General features: G+C 43.3%; 1 protein-coding gene across 4 annotated transcripts in view; it reads left to right on the top strand.

The window, feature by feature from the left end:
- foxp4 (forkhead box P4) overlaps positions 1–18,133 on the top strand; it is a 91,454-nt gene that overhangs the window by 3,688 nt on the left and 69,633 nt on the right. Inside the window, exon 1 of one of the 4 annotated variants that reach the window (XM_084928085.1) lies at positions 1,275–2,384. The exons of 1 other annotated variant lie outside the window; for it this stretch is intronic. In XM_084928085.1, coding sequence (XP_084784211.1) covers positions 2,310–2,384 — 75 coding nt within the window. In that variant the 5' untranslated portion in view covers positions 1,275–2,309. Of the gene's footprint in view, positions 1–1,274; positions 2,489–18,133 lie in introns of those variants that run through there. 2 more of the 4 variants (XM_084928083.1, XM_084928086.1) reach the window with 2 other exon arrangements.

Raw genomic sequence — 18,133 nt, 5'->3', positions numbered from 1 at the left:
CAGGCTTTTCATGAAAACACAATAAGAGACAGTGAAGCAAAAGAGTGTTTGAGAGGCAGAAGTAGTTATTTAGGTTTTTTTTGTTGTAAAAAGAGTGTACGTGTGCAGGAAGCCAGAGGTGTCAAAGGCAGATTGACTCTCTGCTCTTTGTCGGCTATTGTTTGCCTGTGTCTGTAAGTTTGCTTGGCATTGCCACCTTTTTTTCATCTGACTTGCATCAACACTTTTTCCCGTCTTTGGTGGTGTTTTTCTTCTTTTATCTCTCCTCCCTCCCAGCAGCTGTGTCTTTTCCATGTCCTGTTTCTCACATACTGCTGATTTTTAATCGCTTTCAGACGCACAGTTGTCTCTGTTATGCTTTCTGACACCTTTCCTAAATGATGATATTTGATTTTTCAGCTTGGTCCCAAGTATGTGATCATGTGCCGGGGTGTGACTGGAAGAGTCATGTACGAGACCGTCTAGAGACGGGTAGTAATGGCTTTGAATCTCGTGCGCTTTAAAACCCCTTCAGCAGGATTAAAAGCCACCAACATGATTGTGTTAGTCCATAAACTCGCTCAGAGAGTCCTTACCTCCAACATGAGCGCATGGGAATGTATGTGTGAAAAGAGTGTATATATCAGAGTGCGGGAGTGTGTGTATACGAGAGTGCTTTTTTCTCAATTCACCTGTCCTGCTCGAGTGAAAATGGACATTATTTCAAGTTTTAAATGTCCTGTGCGTCGGTAGCATTGATGGCTCGCCTGTCCGTCTCTTCATCTCTCGTGCTCTCTTCATTAAAACCCTCCTGCTATCCGAAACCCACAAGTCTGAGTGGGCTTTTGGCTCCAAAGTGATGTTGAAGAGCACCCGTATATGACACTGCTATACATGTAGGGTTTGACCTGTGATAGATATTCACAGATTTACTTCTATTGCAGCACTTAGTGCTTTACCTGCTTAAAAAAAGCTGAAATGGTTAAATTTTCGATATCCTTTATTTGAGAAAAGCAAAAAAAAAAAAAAGCACAAAAAAGGAAGAAAACCCGTGCTGGGAGAGAGAGCCTGTTTTTAGATGGGCTTATTTCAAGTGTCGGTCCTGAAGCTGACATTATTGCAGGGCTGCATGCATTTGAGGTGAACATGCGTCGGGCTTTAAGCGCGGAAAAGACAAGGATATGAGATATTCTGCTGATCGTAGCAATTCTATAAATGTTTGTTAAAATTTCAATTTGAATTAGGTGTATCAGAGATTTTCATAGAAATGTTTTTTCCCCCTTTTCACATTTTTCTGTGATTTAAAAAGAAATTAAGTGTAATAACAATTTGGCATTACAGTATAAATTATTTTACATTGTTAAAAAAAATTCTTGAAATTTTATGAACAAATGTGTGTGTTAGGTGTATGTGTTATTGTATATGGACAGCTCAGAAGGTGGGTTAATGTTCTGGTTGTGAATTAAAGTCAGTGAGTGCACAGTGAAACTGCCGGCACATTGCTTTAGACTGAGGCCTGATTATACATGTGGTTCTAATTGAACCTGTTATTTAGCAGAAGTTAAGGGCTGAATAATTTCTATGAAAGCGTGAACATCTGTCTGTGTGTGTGTGTGTGTGTGTGTGTGTGTGCGCGCGCGCGCGTGCAATAAGTCCAAAACATTTTTCAAAGATAAGATGTGTGTTTGTTTGTTTTTTTTTGGGGGGGGGTGTTGACGGGTCAGAAGAGGTGTTGTACAGTGAAGTTTCAGGAAAAGTAAAAAGAAAAGAAGGAAGATGCTTTAGCAAGTTGAGCAGCTGTGCAGGAGAGATGATGTTGTTTGCTTGCTTTTTCCTTTGCCTTTTGTGGCTTTTGAAAGAGCTGTCACTGCTTATGTGGTGACAGCCGAGCCGGATTCCTCTCTAAAATTTAGGCGCTCTTTCCCCCGCGGTGAATGATAAGGTAATCATTTTGTCTGACACGGTGGTTTAGCCTGTGGTCATTAACATGTCAGTGCATTTATGATGAGACGTTTCATACGTTTTTCTATTTGTGTTTGGGATGACTAGGATGCAGGCTGGCTCCGGAGATGTTCCTAAAGCTCCACAGAGCGCCGGCCCATTAACAGCTGATTGATGTGGGAAGGAGTGACCCGAAATCTCAGAGAGGAAGCGACTGTTTCCTATGGGCGGGGAGTGAGGGTGGTGGGGTGTGGAGAGAGAGATAGAAAATATGAGAGAAAGCCTCTGCGAAGTGAAGGAAACAGCGGCGCGAGGGTTATAGGCATGGGTTATTATAGCTGAGGAAGCATTAGATCAGCCTCTCCAGAGTGCGCTTGGCACCTGAGGCCATGTGGAGCAGAGAGTTGGAGCTGAAGGAGAGGGCCGTGGCTGTGGAGCTCGAAGGACTGAAAGCAGATCGCGAAGTAAGGCAGTTGTGGCGCTATCAGGTTTGATTTCAGAGACAGAGAGGGAGGATCTCAGAAGATCGTGGCGTCAGTGGCACTGATCAGGTGGAGCACTTGAGATGGTCAGTGTAAGCAGAAAAAAAATTACCCTCAGAGAACGCTATTGTGTTCATGCGGAGCATCTTCATAAAGAGAAAAAAAAAATCAGTGGTTGCATCCCCCGCTAACTCTGCATTGCTTCTGACAGCTGTATTTGTGTTATGGATTTTCCTTCACTCTATCCCGTCTCCCTTTTCCTTTTCCCCTGCCTCCCTCTCTCAGTAGTCGGCTCCTTCCTCTCCATCGCCTCCACCCTATGACCTTTTGTAAGCACTTCATCAGAGAGCTGTTGGTGTTTTCTAAAGCACTGCGACAAACTGACAGGGCAGCCGTCAATCGAGCGGGTAACCGAGGGAGCGGAGCAGTGGAAAGCTTCACTCAGAGCAACAATGTGACTAAACTTTCTGCAGCACTGCTTTAATGTGTATTGAAAGGATGGCTGTGAAGGGTAGGTGACAGCTGTGAAGCACAAGACTCAGGATCATATAGATGCACGCACACACATTTTTGCACATTTCATAAACGCTCTGACTGTAGAGACGCATTAAACAGCACTTGAGTGCTCGTTTGTCCGTGGTGCTGTGGCGGTATAATCTGCCGAGCAGATGAGTGAACGCTCTGATGAAACGCTAAGATTCACACCAGAGTAGCGCGCAGTCCATAAAGTATTACCTACAAAAAAAAACCTCCTAAAATCTTTACCTATTACTTACTTTCGACATTATAATTTCTTTTTTTCAGATCTAGCGCTAGTGTGATGCATTTTACCTTTTTTTTATTAGCTTTTGTGATTTGCATCAGATTCTTTGAATTACCTCAACAATAACGACTGTGGATTAACACACGATGACAGGAAATAAGCACTGCAGCAGTTTTCCCTTGTCCCTGTTGTTTTCCATCCTGGTCCAGGGAGGTAATAACCATTCAAACGCGTCTCATTATATTTCAAATCCGTAAAGTATCGGGATGTTGGCTAACCCAGGCGAAAGTAAGGCTGGATCGCTGGCATGCACTCCTCTTTTATGGTATTAGTATTTGTGGTATTAGTTCCGGGGGACATGGGATGCCTACTTAAGCTATTAGCATGTGAGGCGCCGTGGGATGATCCATCCCCTGACAGGACGAGCTGTTAACCAGTGTTAAACCAAATCACAATAGGCTGCCTGGGTTGACGGATTGACGGCGCCTCTCACCACTTGACTGGGCCGCCCCTTCCTTCCCTTTTCTAAACTTCACGCACAGATTTGATTTTACTTCCTTAAAACTTCTGAAAGAGATTTTTAAAAATGTAAAATAAGGAAAAAAAATGACGATTTGGCCAACAAATGCCAACTCTCTCTCTTAACTTCTCGCTTCACTCTGCTTACTTTTTGCTTTGGTCTGAAGGTGAAGAAGACTATGCAGGCTTTGCCCAGTGGGGTGCGGACTCTGGCTTTTGTGGTGGGCTTTCAGATAGTGAGAGGCAGAGGAGGGGATGACAGCTACTGCTAGAGGTTCGCTACATGGGGGATTGCTTATAGATGCAAAGGACACAGTTGTGGTCCGCATGTGCGTACCCTTATTTTCTCTGCATGTAAGCGTGCACATCCAACTGCAATTAACTGTCAGTCAGTGGGTGACCCTCCACCCCGTTCTCTCTCCCTTTCTCTGGCTCTCTCCCAGAATTCATCAAGTTTCGGGCTTTGTTTTTCAGACAGCTCGCGGAGGGAAAGAAAAGCAAACAGGTCGTTACTTTGTCGACGTGTTTTTTCAAAACGTGTTTAACCGATAACGATGCTACCTCTCGTTATTTTTATAGGCTGTTTCATCTTCACTGAAGACCGATTTAAAATTAAGGAAAAAAACAAAAAAACTTTTCCGGGCAGATTGTGCGAGCTGTGTGCTTGAGTAGCTTCTGGAGCTTCACTAGCGGCCGTTTTTTTTTTTTTTTTTCTTCCACCCTTTGGCTGCTTGCTGAGCATTGAAACTCTGTTAGTGCGCATACACATGCAAGCCTGTGTGTGGTGGGCATTGTTGACCGAGAGACATCTGCCACTAGATTATTCCCAGCTGTTATCTGAATAATTGTGTAATCCCCCCATCACCGCCACCACCCCCACCCATCCTCTCTGCCTCTGTCTTTTACTCCCTCCTTCGATCCCCTGGCTCACTCCTCCTCCTTCTTCTCCTCCTTTGCTCCCTTCTTGCCCCCACATCTCGTCTTCCTCAGACTGATGAGACGGAGAGTGATGAGTCTCTTTTCTGGGTGTCACACTGGGCCTTCTCAGGAGTGTTTATGAATGTGTGAGTTTGAGTATGTGCACATGTGTGTGTGTGTCTCTGTGGCTCCTGGTCACCGGTCATTGTCTGACATTTGTAGGAGGATTTGAGCACACCCCCCACATGCACACTCACCTCCCTCCACCTCTCCTTCCCTCTCGGGGAAATAAAAGTAGCCTAATCCTGCCAGATCAAGGCTGCTGTCCACCACAGCTTTACCAGCCTGTGAATTAGAGCCCGCTCTCATGTTCCTGAGGAGAGGGAACGAAGAGCATGTAGGTGGGTGTGTTTGCGTTGTGAGCCGCTGGCCTGTGAAGCAGCGTTAACTGTCTGGAGGGGGGGAGGAAGACAGCAAAGAGCGATGAGAAAAAAACAAGGTGCAAACACAAGTGGAAAAGCAGGAAACGTGATATTGGTTGGAAGAAGTTGGGTCTTTTTGTTTTAACAAAATGCACCTACACTTTAAAAAAAAAAAAGAATTTACATGTGCCGTAGTTTTTTTCTTCTTCCAGTTCAGTACATCGACTTCAGATTTAAAATGAAAAACAGAGAGAAGCTTTAGTTTAGGCTTTAAAAAATTAATTAAAATCATATTTTCTTGGATTAAAAGAAGAATACATCATGCGAATACACTTCTGTCACATTCTCACTGTTTCGCTGTATCTACAAAGGGACAACACAATGTTTAAACACAGACACTTTTTCCGCCTTCACAGACAGTTTCGGTTGACTTTTAATGAGACACATGTGTGTCTCTCATTAAAAAAAAGAAGAACATTTAATCAGGTCTTTTTTAAAAAATATATAGAGATTGCAGTAAACAGTCAATTTCTTCTGCTCTGCTTTTGTGTGTGTGTGTGTGTTTTAAACAGGCTGTTATACAAATCTATCAGGTTTGCTTCACTCAGAAGGGCACTCGTGTATACTCAGCATGCGTGCCTGCATTTGCTAGGGCTGCCTTCTCTTCGGGTCCATGGTTGGTCGAAAAGTGTTCTTTTCCCTGTTGGAGCTCCAATAGTCGCTCAGTGTGAAGGACTCAACACTTGCTGTCTGTCTTCTCTCCTTCTTGCCTCTTATTGTGTTGCACTTTCTCCTGTTCATGTGGGGGTTTTTTTGGGTTTTTTTTTTTTACCCCCCCTATCCGCACTCTCCCTCTCCGGTACGCTCCTCCTCTCCTTGTCAAGCCCGGTGTCTAATTATCACAGCTCTGTGTTCCCTCAGCCTCTTCATTACATCCAAGATGTCATCACAGTTTAACTCCAACATTTGCTACCTCTGCTCGGGCCCCTTTTCAATAGCTATAATTTATTCCGGATTACTGAAATGACAAGCGTGTGAGTGAGAATTTTTCAAAATGACTAAAATGCTTTTACAACAAATTTAAAACATTACAGAAAACAGCTATAATAACCCGTGCCTTTCTTTTCTTCTTTTTTTTTTTACATCTATTTTTTTTAAAAGAAACATTTTATGGAAGTTTATGCAAGAAAGGCAGGCAACTATTACTTTATTCTATATTTTAAAAAAACGGCACACATCATTTTTAGCTGCAAACTTATTCAACTATGCTTCTACTCTTTGAATGGATTATGTCGGTGTGTTGAAATACATCTGAAAATTTTATTCAGTCCGTTTTGGGATTGTTAAAAAATATTGTAGTGTTTTGTCAGCCCACCTACTTGTCCCTGGACAAAAGGTTGTCCCTCACACTGTAAAGATACACAGACCTTAGAAATGATTCTCTGACAAAAACAACATAGAGGAGGAAAAAAATAGATTTCTGCTTTGTATTTTGCCTTTATTATTTCCAGAATGATGTGTTTTTTTTATTAAGAACTGGAGTGAACACTAGAATATTTTTTTTCATCCAAGATTAAGAGCTTGAATAGTAGCCGTAGGGTTGTGAGATTAGCAGATGCCACAAGGCCGATTTTTCCCGCTGAAGGTCAGTGCTGCCGTATGCAACCTGTAGCCCTAATCGGTAACTTCTGCTGCTGCAGGTTTCCATTGTCTAAAGGTCAGTCAGGAACAGCGCATTAGCCTCGGAAAGTAGTTAGCATAAACAAGGGAGGGGACTGAGGGAGGAACGAAGGACTAAAGTACAAAAACGAGGACAGGAGGGAGGGTGAGTGGCAATGAAACCCTGGCATGCTTTGTGGTGTCAGGCAGGCGTACGGCTTCTGGGGGCTTTGTGAAAAGTTTGCCTGCGAAACTTTGCTGAAGGCTGGGTTTGGTTTGAGCAGCTCCCCCAGGGGTTCGCTCAGCGAGAGAGAGAGAGAGAGAGACGGTGGAGGTGGAAGAGGAGGAGGTGGGAAGGGACGCGAAAATGCAAAGACAAGGAAAGGGGAGCAGAGCACAGAGAGCGGGCATGCCATCACAGTTGTCCGTTGTTATGGGGCACAGGCCCTTAGTCGCTGATCTAAGAAACACAACCACTGACTCACGCCCCCTCCTAATCCCTCCCCATTTTTTCCTCTTTCCTTTTCACCCTCCCCTCTCTTTCCTTATATTCTCTTTCTTCCTACTCCGCCTGACTTCCGTCTATCTTTTCCCTTATTTTTGTCTTATTTAATTTTTTTGACAGATCTGCGCTGTGGACTGGGCACTTGTTATTAACATACACTCTGATTTGTTAGAGCACTGGCTGGGACTATTTACTGGTAATGAGGATAGGGGTCCTGTGCTGTTAGTAACTTGTTTGACCTCCAGTCGCGGGGTCAAGTTCATCCCGAGGAGGTGCAGATCTCTAGTTTCTCAGCCCAATCACGTGACTGCACCATCAGGGGGTGTCGAGGTGTATGTGTGTGTGTGTGTGTTGAGGGGGACCATAGTGGGAGGAGGTCCTCTTCATCCCAAATTTGAATTTCTCATCCCCTTCTCTTCCCTCTCCGTCCTCTCTTTTGTCCCCTCTCTTCCCACAGGGTTAATTGAAGGGGAAATTGATAGTTCTGTGCGGTAATTGTGGCTTTGAGAATTCTGCGTCTCCCACAGAGAAAGATGAGGGCAGCTGTACCAAAGACAGTGTAATGTGTTGTAACAGGGGAAAAAAAGAGAGAAAAATATGGTCAGAGAGGCAGATGGTAAAAAGAAGAAGAAAAAAGAACACCCACACCTCTACCATTTCCCCCCTGGGTGGGGGTTTGATTGGTTGATGAGGGAGCTGGTTGATTGGCTGATTGGCTGATGAACTGAGTTTTTTTTTTTTTTTTTTTTTTTTTTTTTGCGCAACTTTACTAGCCAGGCTCTAATAATCATTCAATTCATCATCCAATCAGAGAGACTCACCATACTGCTCCGTAACCTCACTGATTCTCCTTTTAATTCTCCTTTTGACCACCCCTCACCCCCTCCACCCCTCTACCCTTCTCCAATCCTCCCATACCTCCCCGAGGAGTCTGGGATGGACAGATGAGAGGAGCCCGCTGTATCTGTTCCGTTCTGCTCTGCTGCTTTCTGAAGTAGAGAGAGACAAACTTATATTCCACCGATACCAGCCCTGAATGGACTCTCTCTCTCCTCTCTCGCTCTCTCCTTCAAGAGGGGCTTTTCTTTCCCAGGGGCAGAGCTTCATAATTAGTCTTCTTCTGGAAATAGAAAACTAGTTTTCTGAAGTGACGTCAACCTCCGATGTGTATTTTTTTTTAAGCTGCACATCTGAATAAAAAAAAAAAAAAAAAACTGAAGTGAAATCTGTTCTAGGTATCACTAAATCATTTTTTTTTTTACTACCATTCACTTTGTAGCATTTTCTTCTTCTTCTTTTTTTATCTGTCTTACAAAAATGTCAAAACTGACACTTGGATTTCTCAAATTTATTGACTTAAAGCGAGCATGGTTGGATAGAGGTTTTCTTTTTTTTCTCCTTTAGGAAAAGCAGGTGTTGTTTTAGCTCCTGCTTTAGTTGTTTAGTCTCAGCTCAGGCCACCTCAAGGCTGTCACCCAGGCAACATTTCATTGTTGTCTTTACACTATTTAATTTTCATCAGTGTGCACTAAAAATCTGTCAGTGTATTCATTTCTCTCTTTGACTTTATCTCTGCTATTGATTTAGATTTTTCTGCCCTGTTTTTTTCACCTCTTTTTTTCTCTATCCCCCCCCTCACCCGCCTTCAGCATCCACACCCACCCGCCCGCTCCCCTCTGTCTCTCCCCGGCACTCTCCTTTTCTCTTCCCCTCCCCTTTTCCTTTCGCTTTCTCTGTCCGTTAATGAGAATGTGTTAACGAGAAAGAAAGATCTATTGGGTATAGCACAATTTATCAGAAAGGCAGAGGTTTGGTAGGGGGAAAAAAAAGGCGACGGGCCCTTCAAAGAAGTCCTATTCTTGTGGTTGTGAATGTTTGATGAGACAGTGAAAAGTTCCCCCTCTAACGTCATGGTGTCTGAACAGAAGAGAACAGAACCGTTCTAATCATGCCGCACAGAAAAAATGACTTCCAACCCGATTTAATTAACTGATAAGAAACGGCTTCAAATTAATTTTTCAAGGATGTTAGATTTTGATTAAGAAACTCCTAAAAGAAATAGACGAATAATCAATTTTTTAATCAACTTACCCAAATGGTAACTGGTTAATATGATAATTCTAGCAATTAGGGCAAATATTGTCGAGCAGCAGTTTCTATGCATCCTGTTAAAGGAATTATAATATCTTTACATCTAATTATCATGGTTATTTAATTTTTTTGTATGGCTACCTCTCAATTTTACCATTCAATTTTTTTTCATCTGCCATTATAGGGATAATGAAAAGAGAGTTGGAAAGTGTAATAAGATGAAACTTTTATAAGGGCCAACCTGAATGGGGCTTTTCACGCGCCCTGATTGGATAGATATTTAGGAAAAGGAAAGGCGAGTTGCTCAGAATGACATTATTTCAGCTCGTTTTACATGTAAAGCTGAGATGGATCTTTAGATGTGGGATTCTTTTATTTCGTCAGCAGATTAAAGTAGCTAATAGCTCCTGGCTTCTCCGTGTGTAGCCTCTCTTATTCATAGGCAGGCAGGTAGGTGCGCCCATGAATATGCACACCATGCCTAATCCGCAAAGTTTGAAATCATCTATTTAATTTGGAGAGAGAGGGGAAAAAAACAGATGCAGCTTTTTCAAGTGAAGGAAAGGTTACGCTGTTCACCTGCTAGTGGCCATAAAGTGTTTGCGTGTATCCATTTGTGTGCACGTGTATGTGTGTGTGTGTTTCCCTAATTGGACAGGTACTGTAGCAGAGGTGAAGAGAGGCCAGTTAAAGAAAGGGAGGTGGCCGGGGGGAAGCACAGAGATAGAGCTGGCAGGGGGTCTGGGGCTTTGGGAGAGCATCAGAGAGACAGAGTTCTTTACTTCAAAGACGGCTTACAGCTTGGACAAACGCAAACCGTGCTAACATGCCACTGCAGCACACACACACACACACACACACACACACACTCCACATTCAGTGGCTCTTTTGCCTCTCATGAGATGAATATCCATCCCCTCTCGCACTCCTCTCTCTGCGTCTCTGCTATATCCCTCGCTCCCTGCATGCTGAACATCAGTGGAGTCATGCGTTCAGAGGGAAATATTGACAAAGCGTTTGGAGAGATGGAATGGTTCCTTTAATTATATGCTGCTCTTATGATGCATGGTGTTTCTGTCTGGCTGCTTACGCACCCACACATCCAGACACACACACAGAGGCACGAGCGTGCTGATCAGCTGAATAGGTATTCCTGGCACAAGCCCCTGTATTGAGCGTACATATTCAATTAGCAAAACTCATTAGCAAAACTTGGCATTTGTTGTTGTTTTTTTCCCCCCGCCTTGCTCAGAATTAATGGTTTTGATATGCTAATTAGCGGGTAATTTAATTTCAAAAGGCCTCAATTAACAGCAGCGTTGTGGACACGACGAAGTTAAGCAGCATAATCTAATTTGCATTAGTAACGAGCAGGGAGTAATTAGTCTCTAATTAGCCACTTCAGACAGCACTTGTGTTTACTTTCCTAATGAAGTGGAGGGCCTTTCTTTTTTCATGCAGAGAAGCCCACGTGTGTACATGCAAGTGTGTTTATGACGGGGCAAGCTTGTGTGTGTGGTAAGGGGGTGGGACCAAAGGAAGAGCGGCATATGGCTTACAGTTTGGCTCCAGTTACACACAGCCCCCCACCACCCTCCACCCTTCACACACAAAAATACTTACTCGCACACAAACAAACACTCAGACACACTCAACCATAGAGGTTAGGCCTCGCTGTCTTACGTAACTGGACATGCACGTACAGTAGCGTTCGCTCCACTGAAACATCTCTGTGAGCTCACTTACACGTGCCACAAGACACTGGTTGAGTGTGTTTGAGTGGATTTGTCTCGATAGTATTTCCCCTGGTGTCATTTTTTTGTGTTTGTGTTGCAATAGCTTGCAATGTTTACCTCTTTTAAATATATATAGTCATGTATTTTCTAATGGCTCTTTTTATATTGCGGTGTGTGTTGTTACAAACCCTTGTTGCCATTTTTTCTAATGCAGGGTTTATTTCGGGTACATGGTTGCCTGTTGTTGACAATGTACAAAAAGCAGAAAGGAAAGGGCGAGGAGCGGCTCCGCAGATGGATAAACAAACAGGCCACGTGGCTGTTTTTATTCTTTGCATTGCTGTGTTTTAAAGGCTCTGGAAACTTGTGCTGAGTAACGATACAGGAAAATATTGGACAAAATAAAATGCAGATTTTTGCGTGTGTGTGTGTGTATGTGTGTGTGAACAGTTTGAACTTTTCCATTCATAGTTGTGTCAAAAACAAGTTGAAAACAACAGGCTTCCTCCTGGGCTTTTGTTGGGAATCGAGACGGTGTGGAAGGGTTTCAAGGGGAGTAACATAGTGGGTTTTTAGGGAAGGGGGGACAAGCAGCTGCCCTCTAAGCCCAAATCTGTTGTTCAGAGGAGGTGGAGGAGGGTGGAGAAACACCACAAGAGTCCCACAAAGAAAAACGCACACTTTGTTCACTTTGTGTGCAGACAGGGCTATAGTCTCCGATTATGCTACATATGTTTATCCCTAGATATTATTGTCTCATAATCGTAATTTTTACCCATAATCCAGTGCATAGGACATCAGAATACTTTAATCCCTAAGGAAATTATGTAAATTGGTGAACACCTAGAGCTCATCCAGGACATTAGAGACAATGCCAGTAACTGGTAGCCACTCTGATGGAAGGTGTTTCTTCTGAAGGCTTTTCTCCAACCTTCCCTGGGAACAATAGACACAGAGGTCACAAAGTTCGGTGACTTTCTTCTGAAAAGTGCAGGGTCAGAGCGCTGGTTGGCAGAAGTAGTCAGCACTCAGTGGACAGGACTTGGAAGCCATATAAACACGCGCGTGCACACACACACACTGTGAATGCACGGCAACCCGTAGTGTTGAACTTGTATGATTTACACGCGCCAAGAGCAGAAGCTGGAAAGAATTCAATAAATATAATGAATGAAGGCGCTGCAGTGATTATGAGCCTGTTTCCAAAGCTGACCTCTACCATAACACACACACTCGCAGATTTATAGGCACAAACATCCACAGATATACACAGAAACACTAACACATACACATCCATAAATAGGCAACTGATTTACAAATGAGCTGACCTGTGTGTTGGCCTTGCTCTCAGATAGGCTCGCATCCCCGCCAGGATGCATAAATCACTATGGACATGCATATGCATGAGCATCTGAGGAGGTGGGATAAGTGTGTGTCCGCATGCGTGTGTACGTGTGTGTGTGGAAAAACCAGGCAGCAGCAGTGTTTGTATCGATCATTGAGGCTTAGTTAAGTGCCTTTTATTTCACTGAGTTAAAGTCAAGGACCATGGACAGGCCTCTCTCCAGAGCGCGTTGGTTTTGAATGGAGAGAAAGCAAGAAAGAAAGAAAAAGGAAGAGAACCAACTCTTAACTGTTCTTTTTCCCTCTTTTTCTTTCTTTCTTTCTTTTTTTTTTTAGTGGCATCTAGGGATAGCACATCACATTAATGGAACAGAGATGACGTTTCACATCTCGTCTCTCTCTGGAAGAAGTGGTTTTTGGGGTTGGACCTTTGCCTGATGTATATGTGTGTGTGTGTGTGTGATGTGAGCTGCTTTAACCTCCTCTTGTTTTATGGACTTATACATGGCTCTGGATCTCACTGCCGCTAGATTAATTTACACACCACTCACACAGGCTTGCCAAATCTCCCTCTGTCTCTCTCTCTCTCTCGCTTCCTCCCTCCATCCAAAGACAGAGCAGAAATTGCCTAGTGAGGTAAATAAATTACTTCCATCGATTGCTGTAGTTGTGGAGTGACTTTATCGCAGTTTGACTTGTCCAGATACAGATCAGCATGTGACAGCATGTTTTTATAATGTGCCACTACGTCTGCGTGTGTGCGATTTAGTTTGTGTGTGTGTGTGAGTGAGGGTATTTGTCGGCTGCAGAAATCACTAATTGATGGGTATCTCGGCATATTAAAAGTTACTCTTAGTGGTGCGGCATTTTCCACAAGCCGTGTGTGTGTGTGTGAGAGAGAGAGAGCATGTGTGTCTAACTGAAACAGGCCTCCATATGCTATGCATATTGAAACACAGAAGAATTAGGGTTGGTGCTTTTAGAGAGGGGTTTGCAGCCCACATTATGGCCACATAAGTTGTTGTCTGATTGCGTTTATTGCTGCTTTGTTATCCATCAGCACTAAACTGATAGCAGCTGCAGATAGATAATATCTTAATATACCCACCTCTGATAAGCTTTATCTCATAGCTGTTGCATGTGTGGACACTGCAGTATGTGTGTAATAAGCCTTTAGGCATACCCTAACCTCCATGCTCCAGATTTCACCTAATTGAAAAAGGTTAAAAGTTCACCCCAAAAAAGTGCAGAGGCCTCACGCCCGTGCATGTATAGCAGTCTGGGCCACATGCTGTTTTAATAGTTGCTGCGCTGACGTTACTGCCAAGGCCAAGAAGCCACCGTTAAAAAGACAGGGCTCTGGAAAAAGAGTGAGAAAAGGCCCCATCTGTTTGCGTTAAACAGTGGAAGAACTGACCAGTGAGGGAGCAAATGAGCGGCAGACTGCTAAAAGATATCTGCCGCAGCTTTTCTTCACTCGTTCTGCTCAACCTTGATTGCTCAGTAAGCAGCTTCTTTTATCCTACAGCTCTTCTTTTATCTCACTAATTTAACACTTTTTTTCCCCTCATTGAGGTAATGGTATTTGCTTTTGTTTGACAGCATTTTTTCTATTCTAAAATAAAGACACTTTAACGGGCCTAAAAGAAAAGTAACACGTGAATGCTGTTCAAATGACAAGGAATAAAACGATATATGTATTTTATTTACTCCTGAACATTATTACTCATGTTTTATTCTGACCGGTCTGTCTGTCATCTACGCTATCAGATTATTTTCTGAATCAGATGCACCTGATTTGGGAATTAATTAGGCAGTGCGGTGGCGTCAGGGTTGAGATGTTGGGCTTGTTCGCTCGCTATTTTAGTAGCTAATTACTGAGGGGGAGAGTGTTAATTGGAATTCTCTTAGATAATGTGAACTCCTCTTTCCCTTTTCTCCACCACCTCCATTAGAGTTTAATACAAAACTGCAGAAATAACAGACTCTCTCTCTCTGTCTCTTTTTATTCTTTAATTATTTGTTTATTTCCTTGATGTTTCTGACAGAAGCTCAGCTGATCCACTTGGACAGGTCATGCTGGTTCTGTGTACACGTGTAGCGTACCCTGTGGATTCGTGTTGTACTGAACTGACATATAGATCAGTAATCCACTCAGACTTCAACGGGATATAGACTTCTTTGCCCTCACTGACTAGCAGCCTGTTAGCTTTAACGTGGCACAAAAGGTACAGAGACGCAGTGGCATAGAGGCATATCACGCCGGCAAAGAACAGAACTGTTTTGGTAAAAGAGGGCTTGATTAAAACCCTCATTTAAAGTTTAATTTCATTTAAAGTTATGTAAAAAAGTGTAATTTTGATAAAAAAAAACCTTCTATGAGGAGGTGGTTTAATGTGCATTTCGAGTTTTTTCATGGGGGGTGTTAAAATGCTAATTCTGTGGTGTGTACGTAGGAGGATAAAACAAAAAAACAACAAAAAAAGATTTCAATTTTAACGACTGAAATGAAACAATAGTTGCATTTGGATGTTGTTATAAATGGAGCGAATGGCTGACTAGATAAACAGACTTCTATTGCTGGCGCAGGAGCACCCACTTGGGGGTCTTTTTCATATCTGTGCTCTGTTTAAAAATTTAACTCCTAGCCAGCATTAAGCAGAGAGGGTAAAAATTAATATACAGCGAAAGAAGACTAATCAGAGATCTGTGGTTTTATTAGAATTCCTCTGTCGTGCTAAACTGTGACAAAAACATTATTTAACATCTTTACCTCCACTTCAGCCACTCAGAAAGGCTCAGCACACACACACACAGAAGGCCGTACAGTATTTTAATATCACTGCTTGTATATTCTAATCCTGACACCACTTGAAATATAATTCTTTCCCCTATTTTAAATCATGGATGTGAAATTGCATTAAGGCAAGAGTGTGTGGGCATGAAAGCAGGGATGTTAAATGGACATATGAATGCAGGGGTGAATCCTAACCTATTAAGTACTTTCCTTATTATTTCTGAAAGTGGAGCGTGATAATTAGTTTGGTTGAAATCCTATAGTGGGGTGGAGGTATGGGTCTCAATAGTTGAGCCAAATTAATTTCTTCTGTCACCTTGAGCATACGTTCCTCTTAATAGGTTTAATTTATTTCACGGTGATTATCTTCTTTTTTTTTTTCTTTTTTTTAAAACCACTTGACTGTGATGTTCATATTCACAGCAAAATCCGCTTCAGCCTTTTGCGCATGAATGGTATATTCATACCTAAATATGATATATCTGCACAGCGTCATTACTGCCTGGCTGCTGAGTCTGTGCGATCTGAGAGATGGCACTGCGCCGTTTTCCCAGGGGTCCCTGCTGCCGCTGCTATTGCGGCCCAGTTGTCATGTGATCCATGTGTCTGGCTAAGAGCTCAGTTTTTCTCAGGAGTCACTCCAAGTCTTTTTAGTCCTAAAAGTTAACAATCATTCTTGATGTTAAATCCATCAGAAACCTCCATGTGCCACGAGGTCGCTTTAATAATCTCCCCTGTGTGTGTGTGTGTGTGTGTGTGTGTGTGGAGGTTAGGGTGGGCCATGGGAAAGTGGCATACCTGAGCGGATTACAACGATCCCAAGGACAGCTTTCCGTGGGACAGATTGAAATACTAATTTCTTGCAAATCCCAGCACAGTGCCATTTTGTAACATCTCACACACCCCAGGCCCTTTTCTATCCAAAAGAACATGAGTCACTGCGAGACGAGCATACCTTGAGGGTATGCTTGTGTGTGTGTGTGTGTGTGTGTGTGCATTGCGCCCCACCCCGGTATGTATGGTTTGTTTTTGATCCACCAAGGATCACTCTAGTTGCCCTCTCTGGTTTCAACTTACACTGGTAAATTACACCCAATCACTGAAATTACATCCTATTTGCTCTCTCTCTCTCTGTGTGCGTGTGTGTGTGTTTGTCTTGATTGTTGACGTCATCTCGCAGAGCTGTTCTCGATGTCAGGTTTGATTAAACTGAATGAAGTCCAACTGTTTTTGTGTTTTCGTCATTTAGGGGAAGTAAAATGGAAATGCAGCTGTTGTGTTGTGCGCGCGTGTGTGTGTGTGTTGGAGAAAACTGGTTTGTGGTGTGCGCCGGCGAGTGTGTAAGACTGGTTGTCAGCTGGTGAGCAGCAGAGACGCGGTGCATATAGAGAAACTGGTGTGCAAGTCTCAGTTTTCATTTGAGCTGCTGCAGTACGGGAAGTCTGATGGGTTAAAACTCAGATGGAGAAGCTGCAGTCTGCCAATTAGTGCACCAGATGTCAGTTATTGTTGGACTAAGATTATGGCAATAACTACAACAGGCCAACGGTTATGAGCGTGTGTGTGTGTGTGTGTGTGTGTGTGTAAGTGAGCTAACTCCAGCGTGATAGATTTTAAACAATCTTCGTTTGGGACTTGCTCTCCTATTTTATTACTCTTCTGGCACCTGTAGTGTTTTTCAGAATTCCATCTCTCTTCTTTCTCTCTTTCTGTGTAGTTTTTCTGCATTTTGGAAATGTAAACACTTACAAAATACATCCAGATGTTACCAGCTGTGCTCCGCCACCGCAAACACTGGGCAGGCAGCGTGTGTGCGTGTGCGCCTCAAAGGCTCCTTTCTCAACTCTTCACTCTCAGACAGACAAAATGATTCTGTTGTATACCTCTGCTTCTTTGTCTGAGCGCGAGCAGGTTTTTAACTATGGTGTAAAACAGTGTGTTTTGACTATTGAACTATCAAAGTTGTTCAAAGCTGCTGAATTAAAGGCTCAAAAAAGTCCGAAAAAGAATGATTTCATCAAAAAACCGACCTCATGTAGAGCCCATCTTCTGCTCCTCTCTCTCCCTGGCATAAGCACGTGCTCCAGCACGCAGCCTCATCTCCTGCAGGACTACCCTTTTTATGGCTCCATGCAGATTTGCCATCACGACAGATTGGACCGAGTTCAACTACTCTGCGTAGGCGACGGTGATAAGGGTCTAATTGCGAGGTGAATGGTGTTAACGTTTGTTTACAAAATGCCCTTTACGGTGTGCACACATGCACATACGCAGCCTCACACACAATTACCTGTTCGGCGGCGTTCTAATTAGCAGATGTCCTTCGTTAATGATACGATGGTATTACTGGTGTTTCTGTCCCGCTCAGTCTCACAAATGCTCCTGTACCCAACAGGTGAACATATTTAAATGCCAGCCACATGCTGTTTCAGATGTTTCAGCATGCTGTATATTTGGATGATGTGTGTGTGTGTGAGTGCATGAGTGTGCATTTGTTGATGCGCTATGGTCATTGCTGAATCCTTGCTCCTTGGGGAGTAATTACAGAGGAGATCTTCTGGCCACTTTCTCTCATTAGTGTGAATATGGAAAGAAATTGTAGGACCTCAGTTTGCATGAGTAACACACAAAACACACACAGAGGTCTGTATGTGTGTGTGTGTGCGCGCAGTGCCGAGGCTAATGCCATGACTTCAGCCTGGAAGCACATGGTGCACTTCTTTTGCCGCATGTCTATTTCAGCCATCGCCTCTGTGTGCGTTTGCATCTGTTTGTGTGTGTTTCTCCTATTCCGCAGCATCTGGCCTGAGCCCTGCTCGGTCCTTCAATTCAAACTGCAGGTTGTTTGTTTGGGTTTGCCCTTACAAACACACCATTAGCCATGTCCTCTGCTCTCAGGACTATTCCTGGCTCTGGCCTCAGTTTAGCTCAGGCCTGCTGCCTGGCTCACTTGGAGGTCCCTGCAGGCAAACCTCAG

The sequence above is a fragment of the Perissodus microlepis genome, chromosome 5, assembly GCF_051167445.1.
Source record: "Perissodus microlepis isolate ML-2025 ecotype Zambia chromosome 5, ASM5116744v1, whole genome shotgun sequence".
In the NCBI taxonomy this organism is placed as follows: domain Eukaryota; kingdom Metazoa; phylum Chordata; class Actinopteri; order Cichliformes; family Cichlidae; genus Perissodus; species Perissodus microlepis.
Note: the sequence above shows the minus strand (reverse complement) of the source record. Positions and strands in the feature narration are given on the sequence as shown.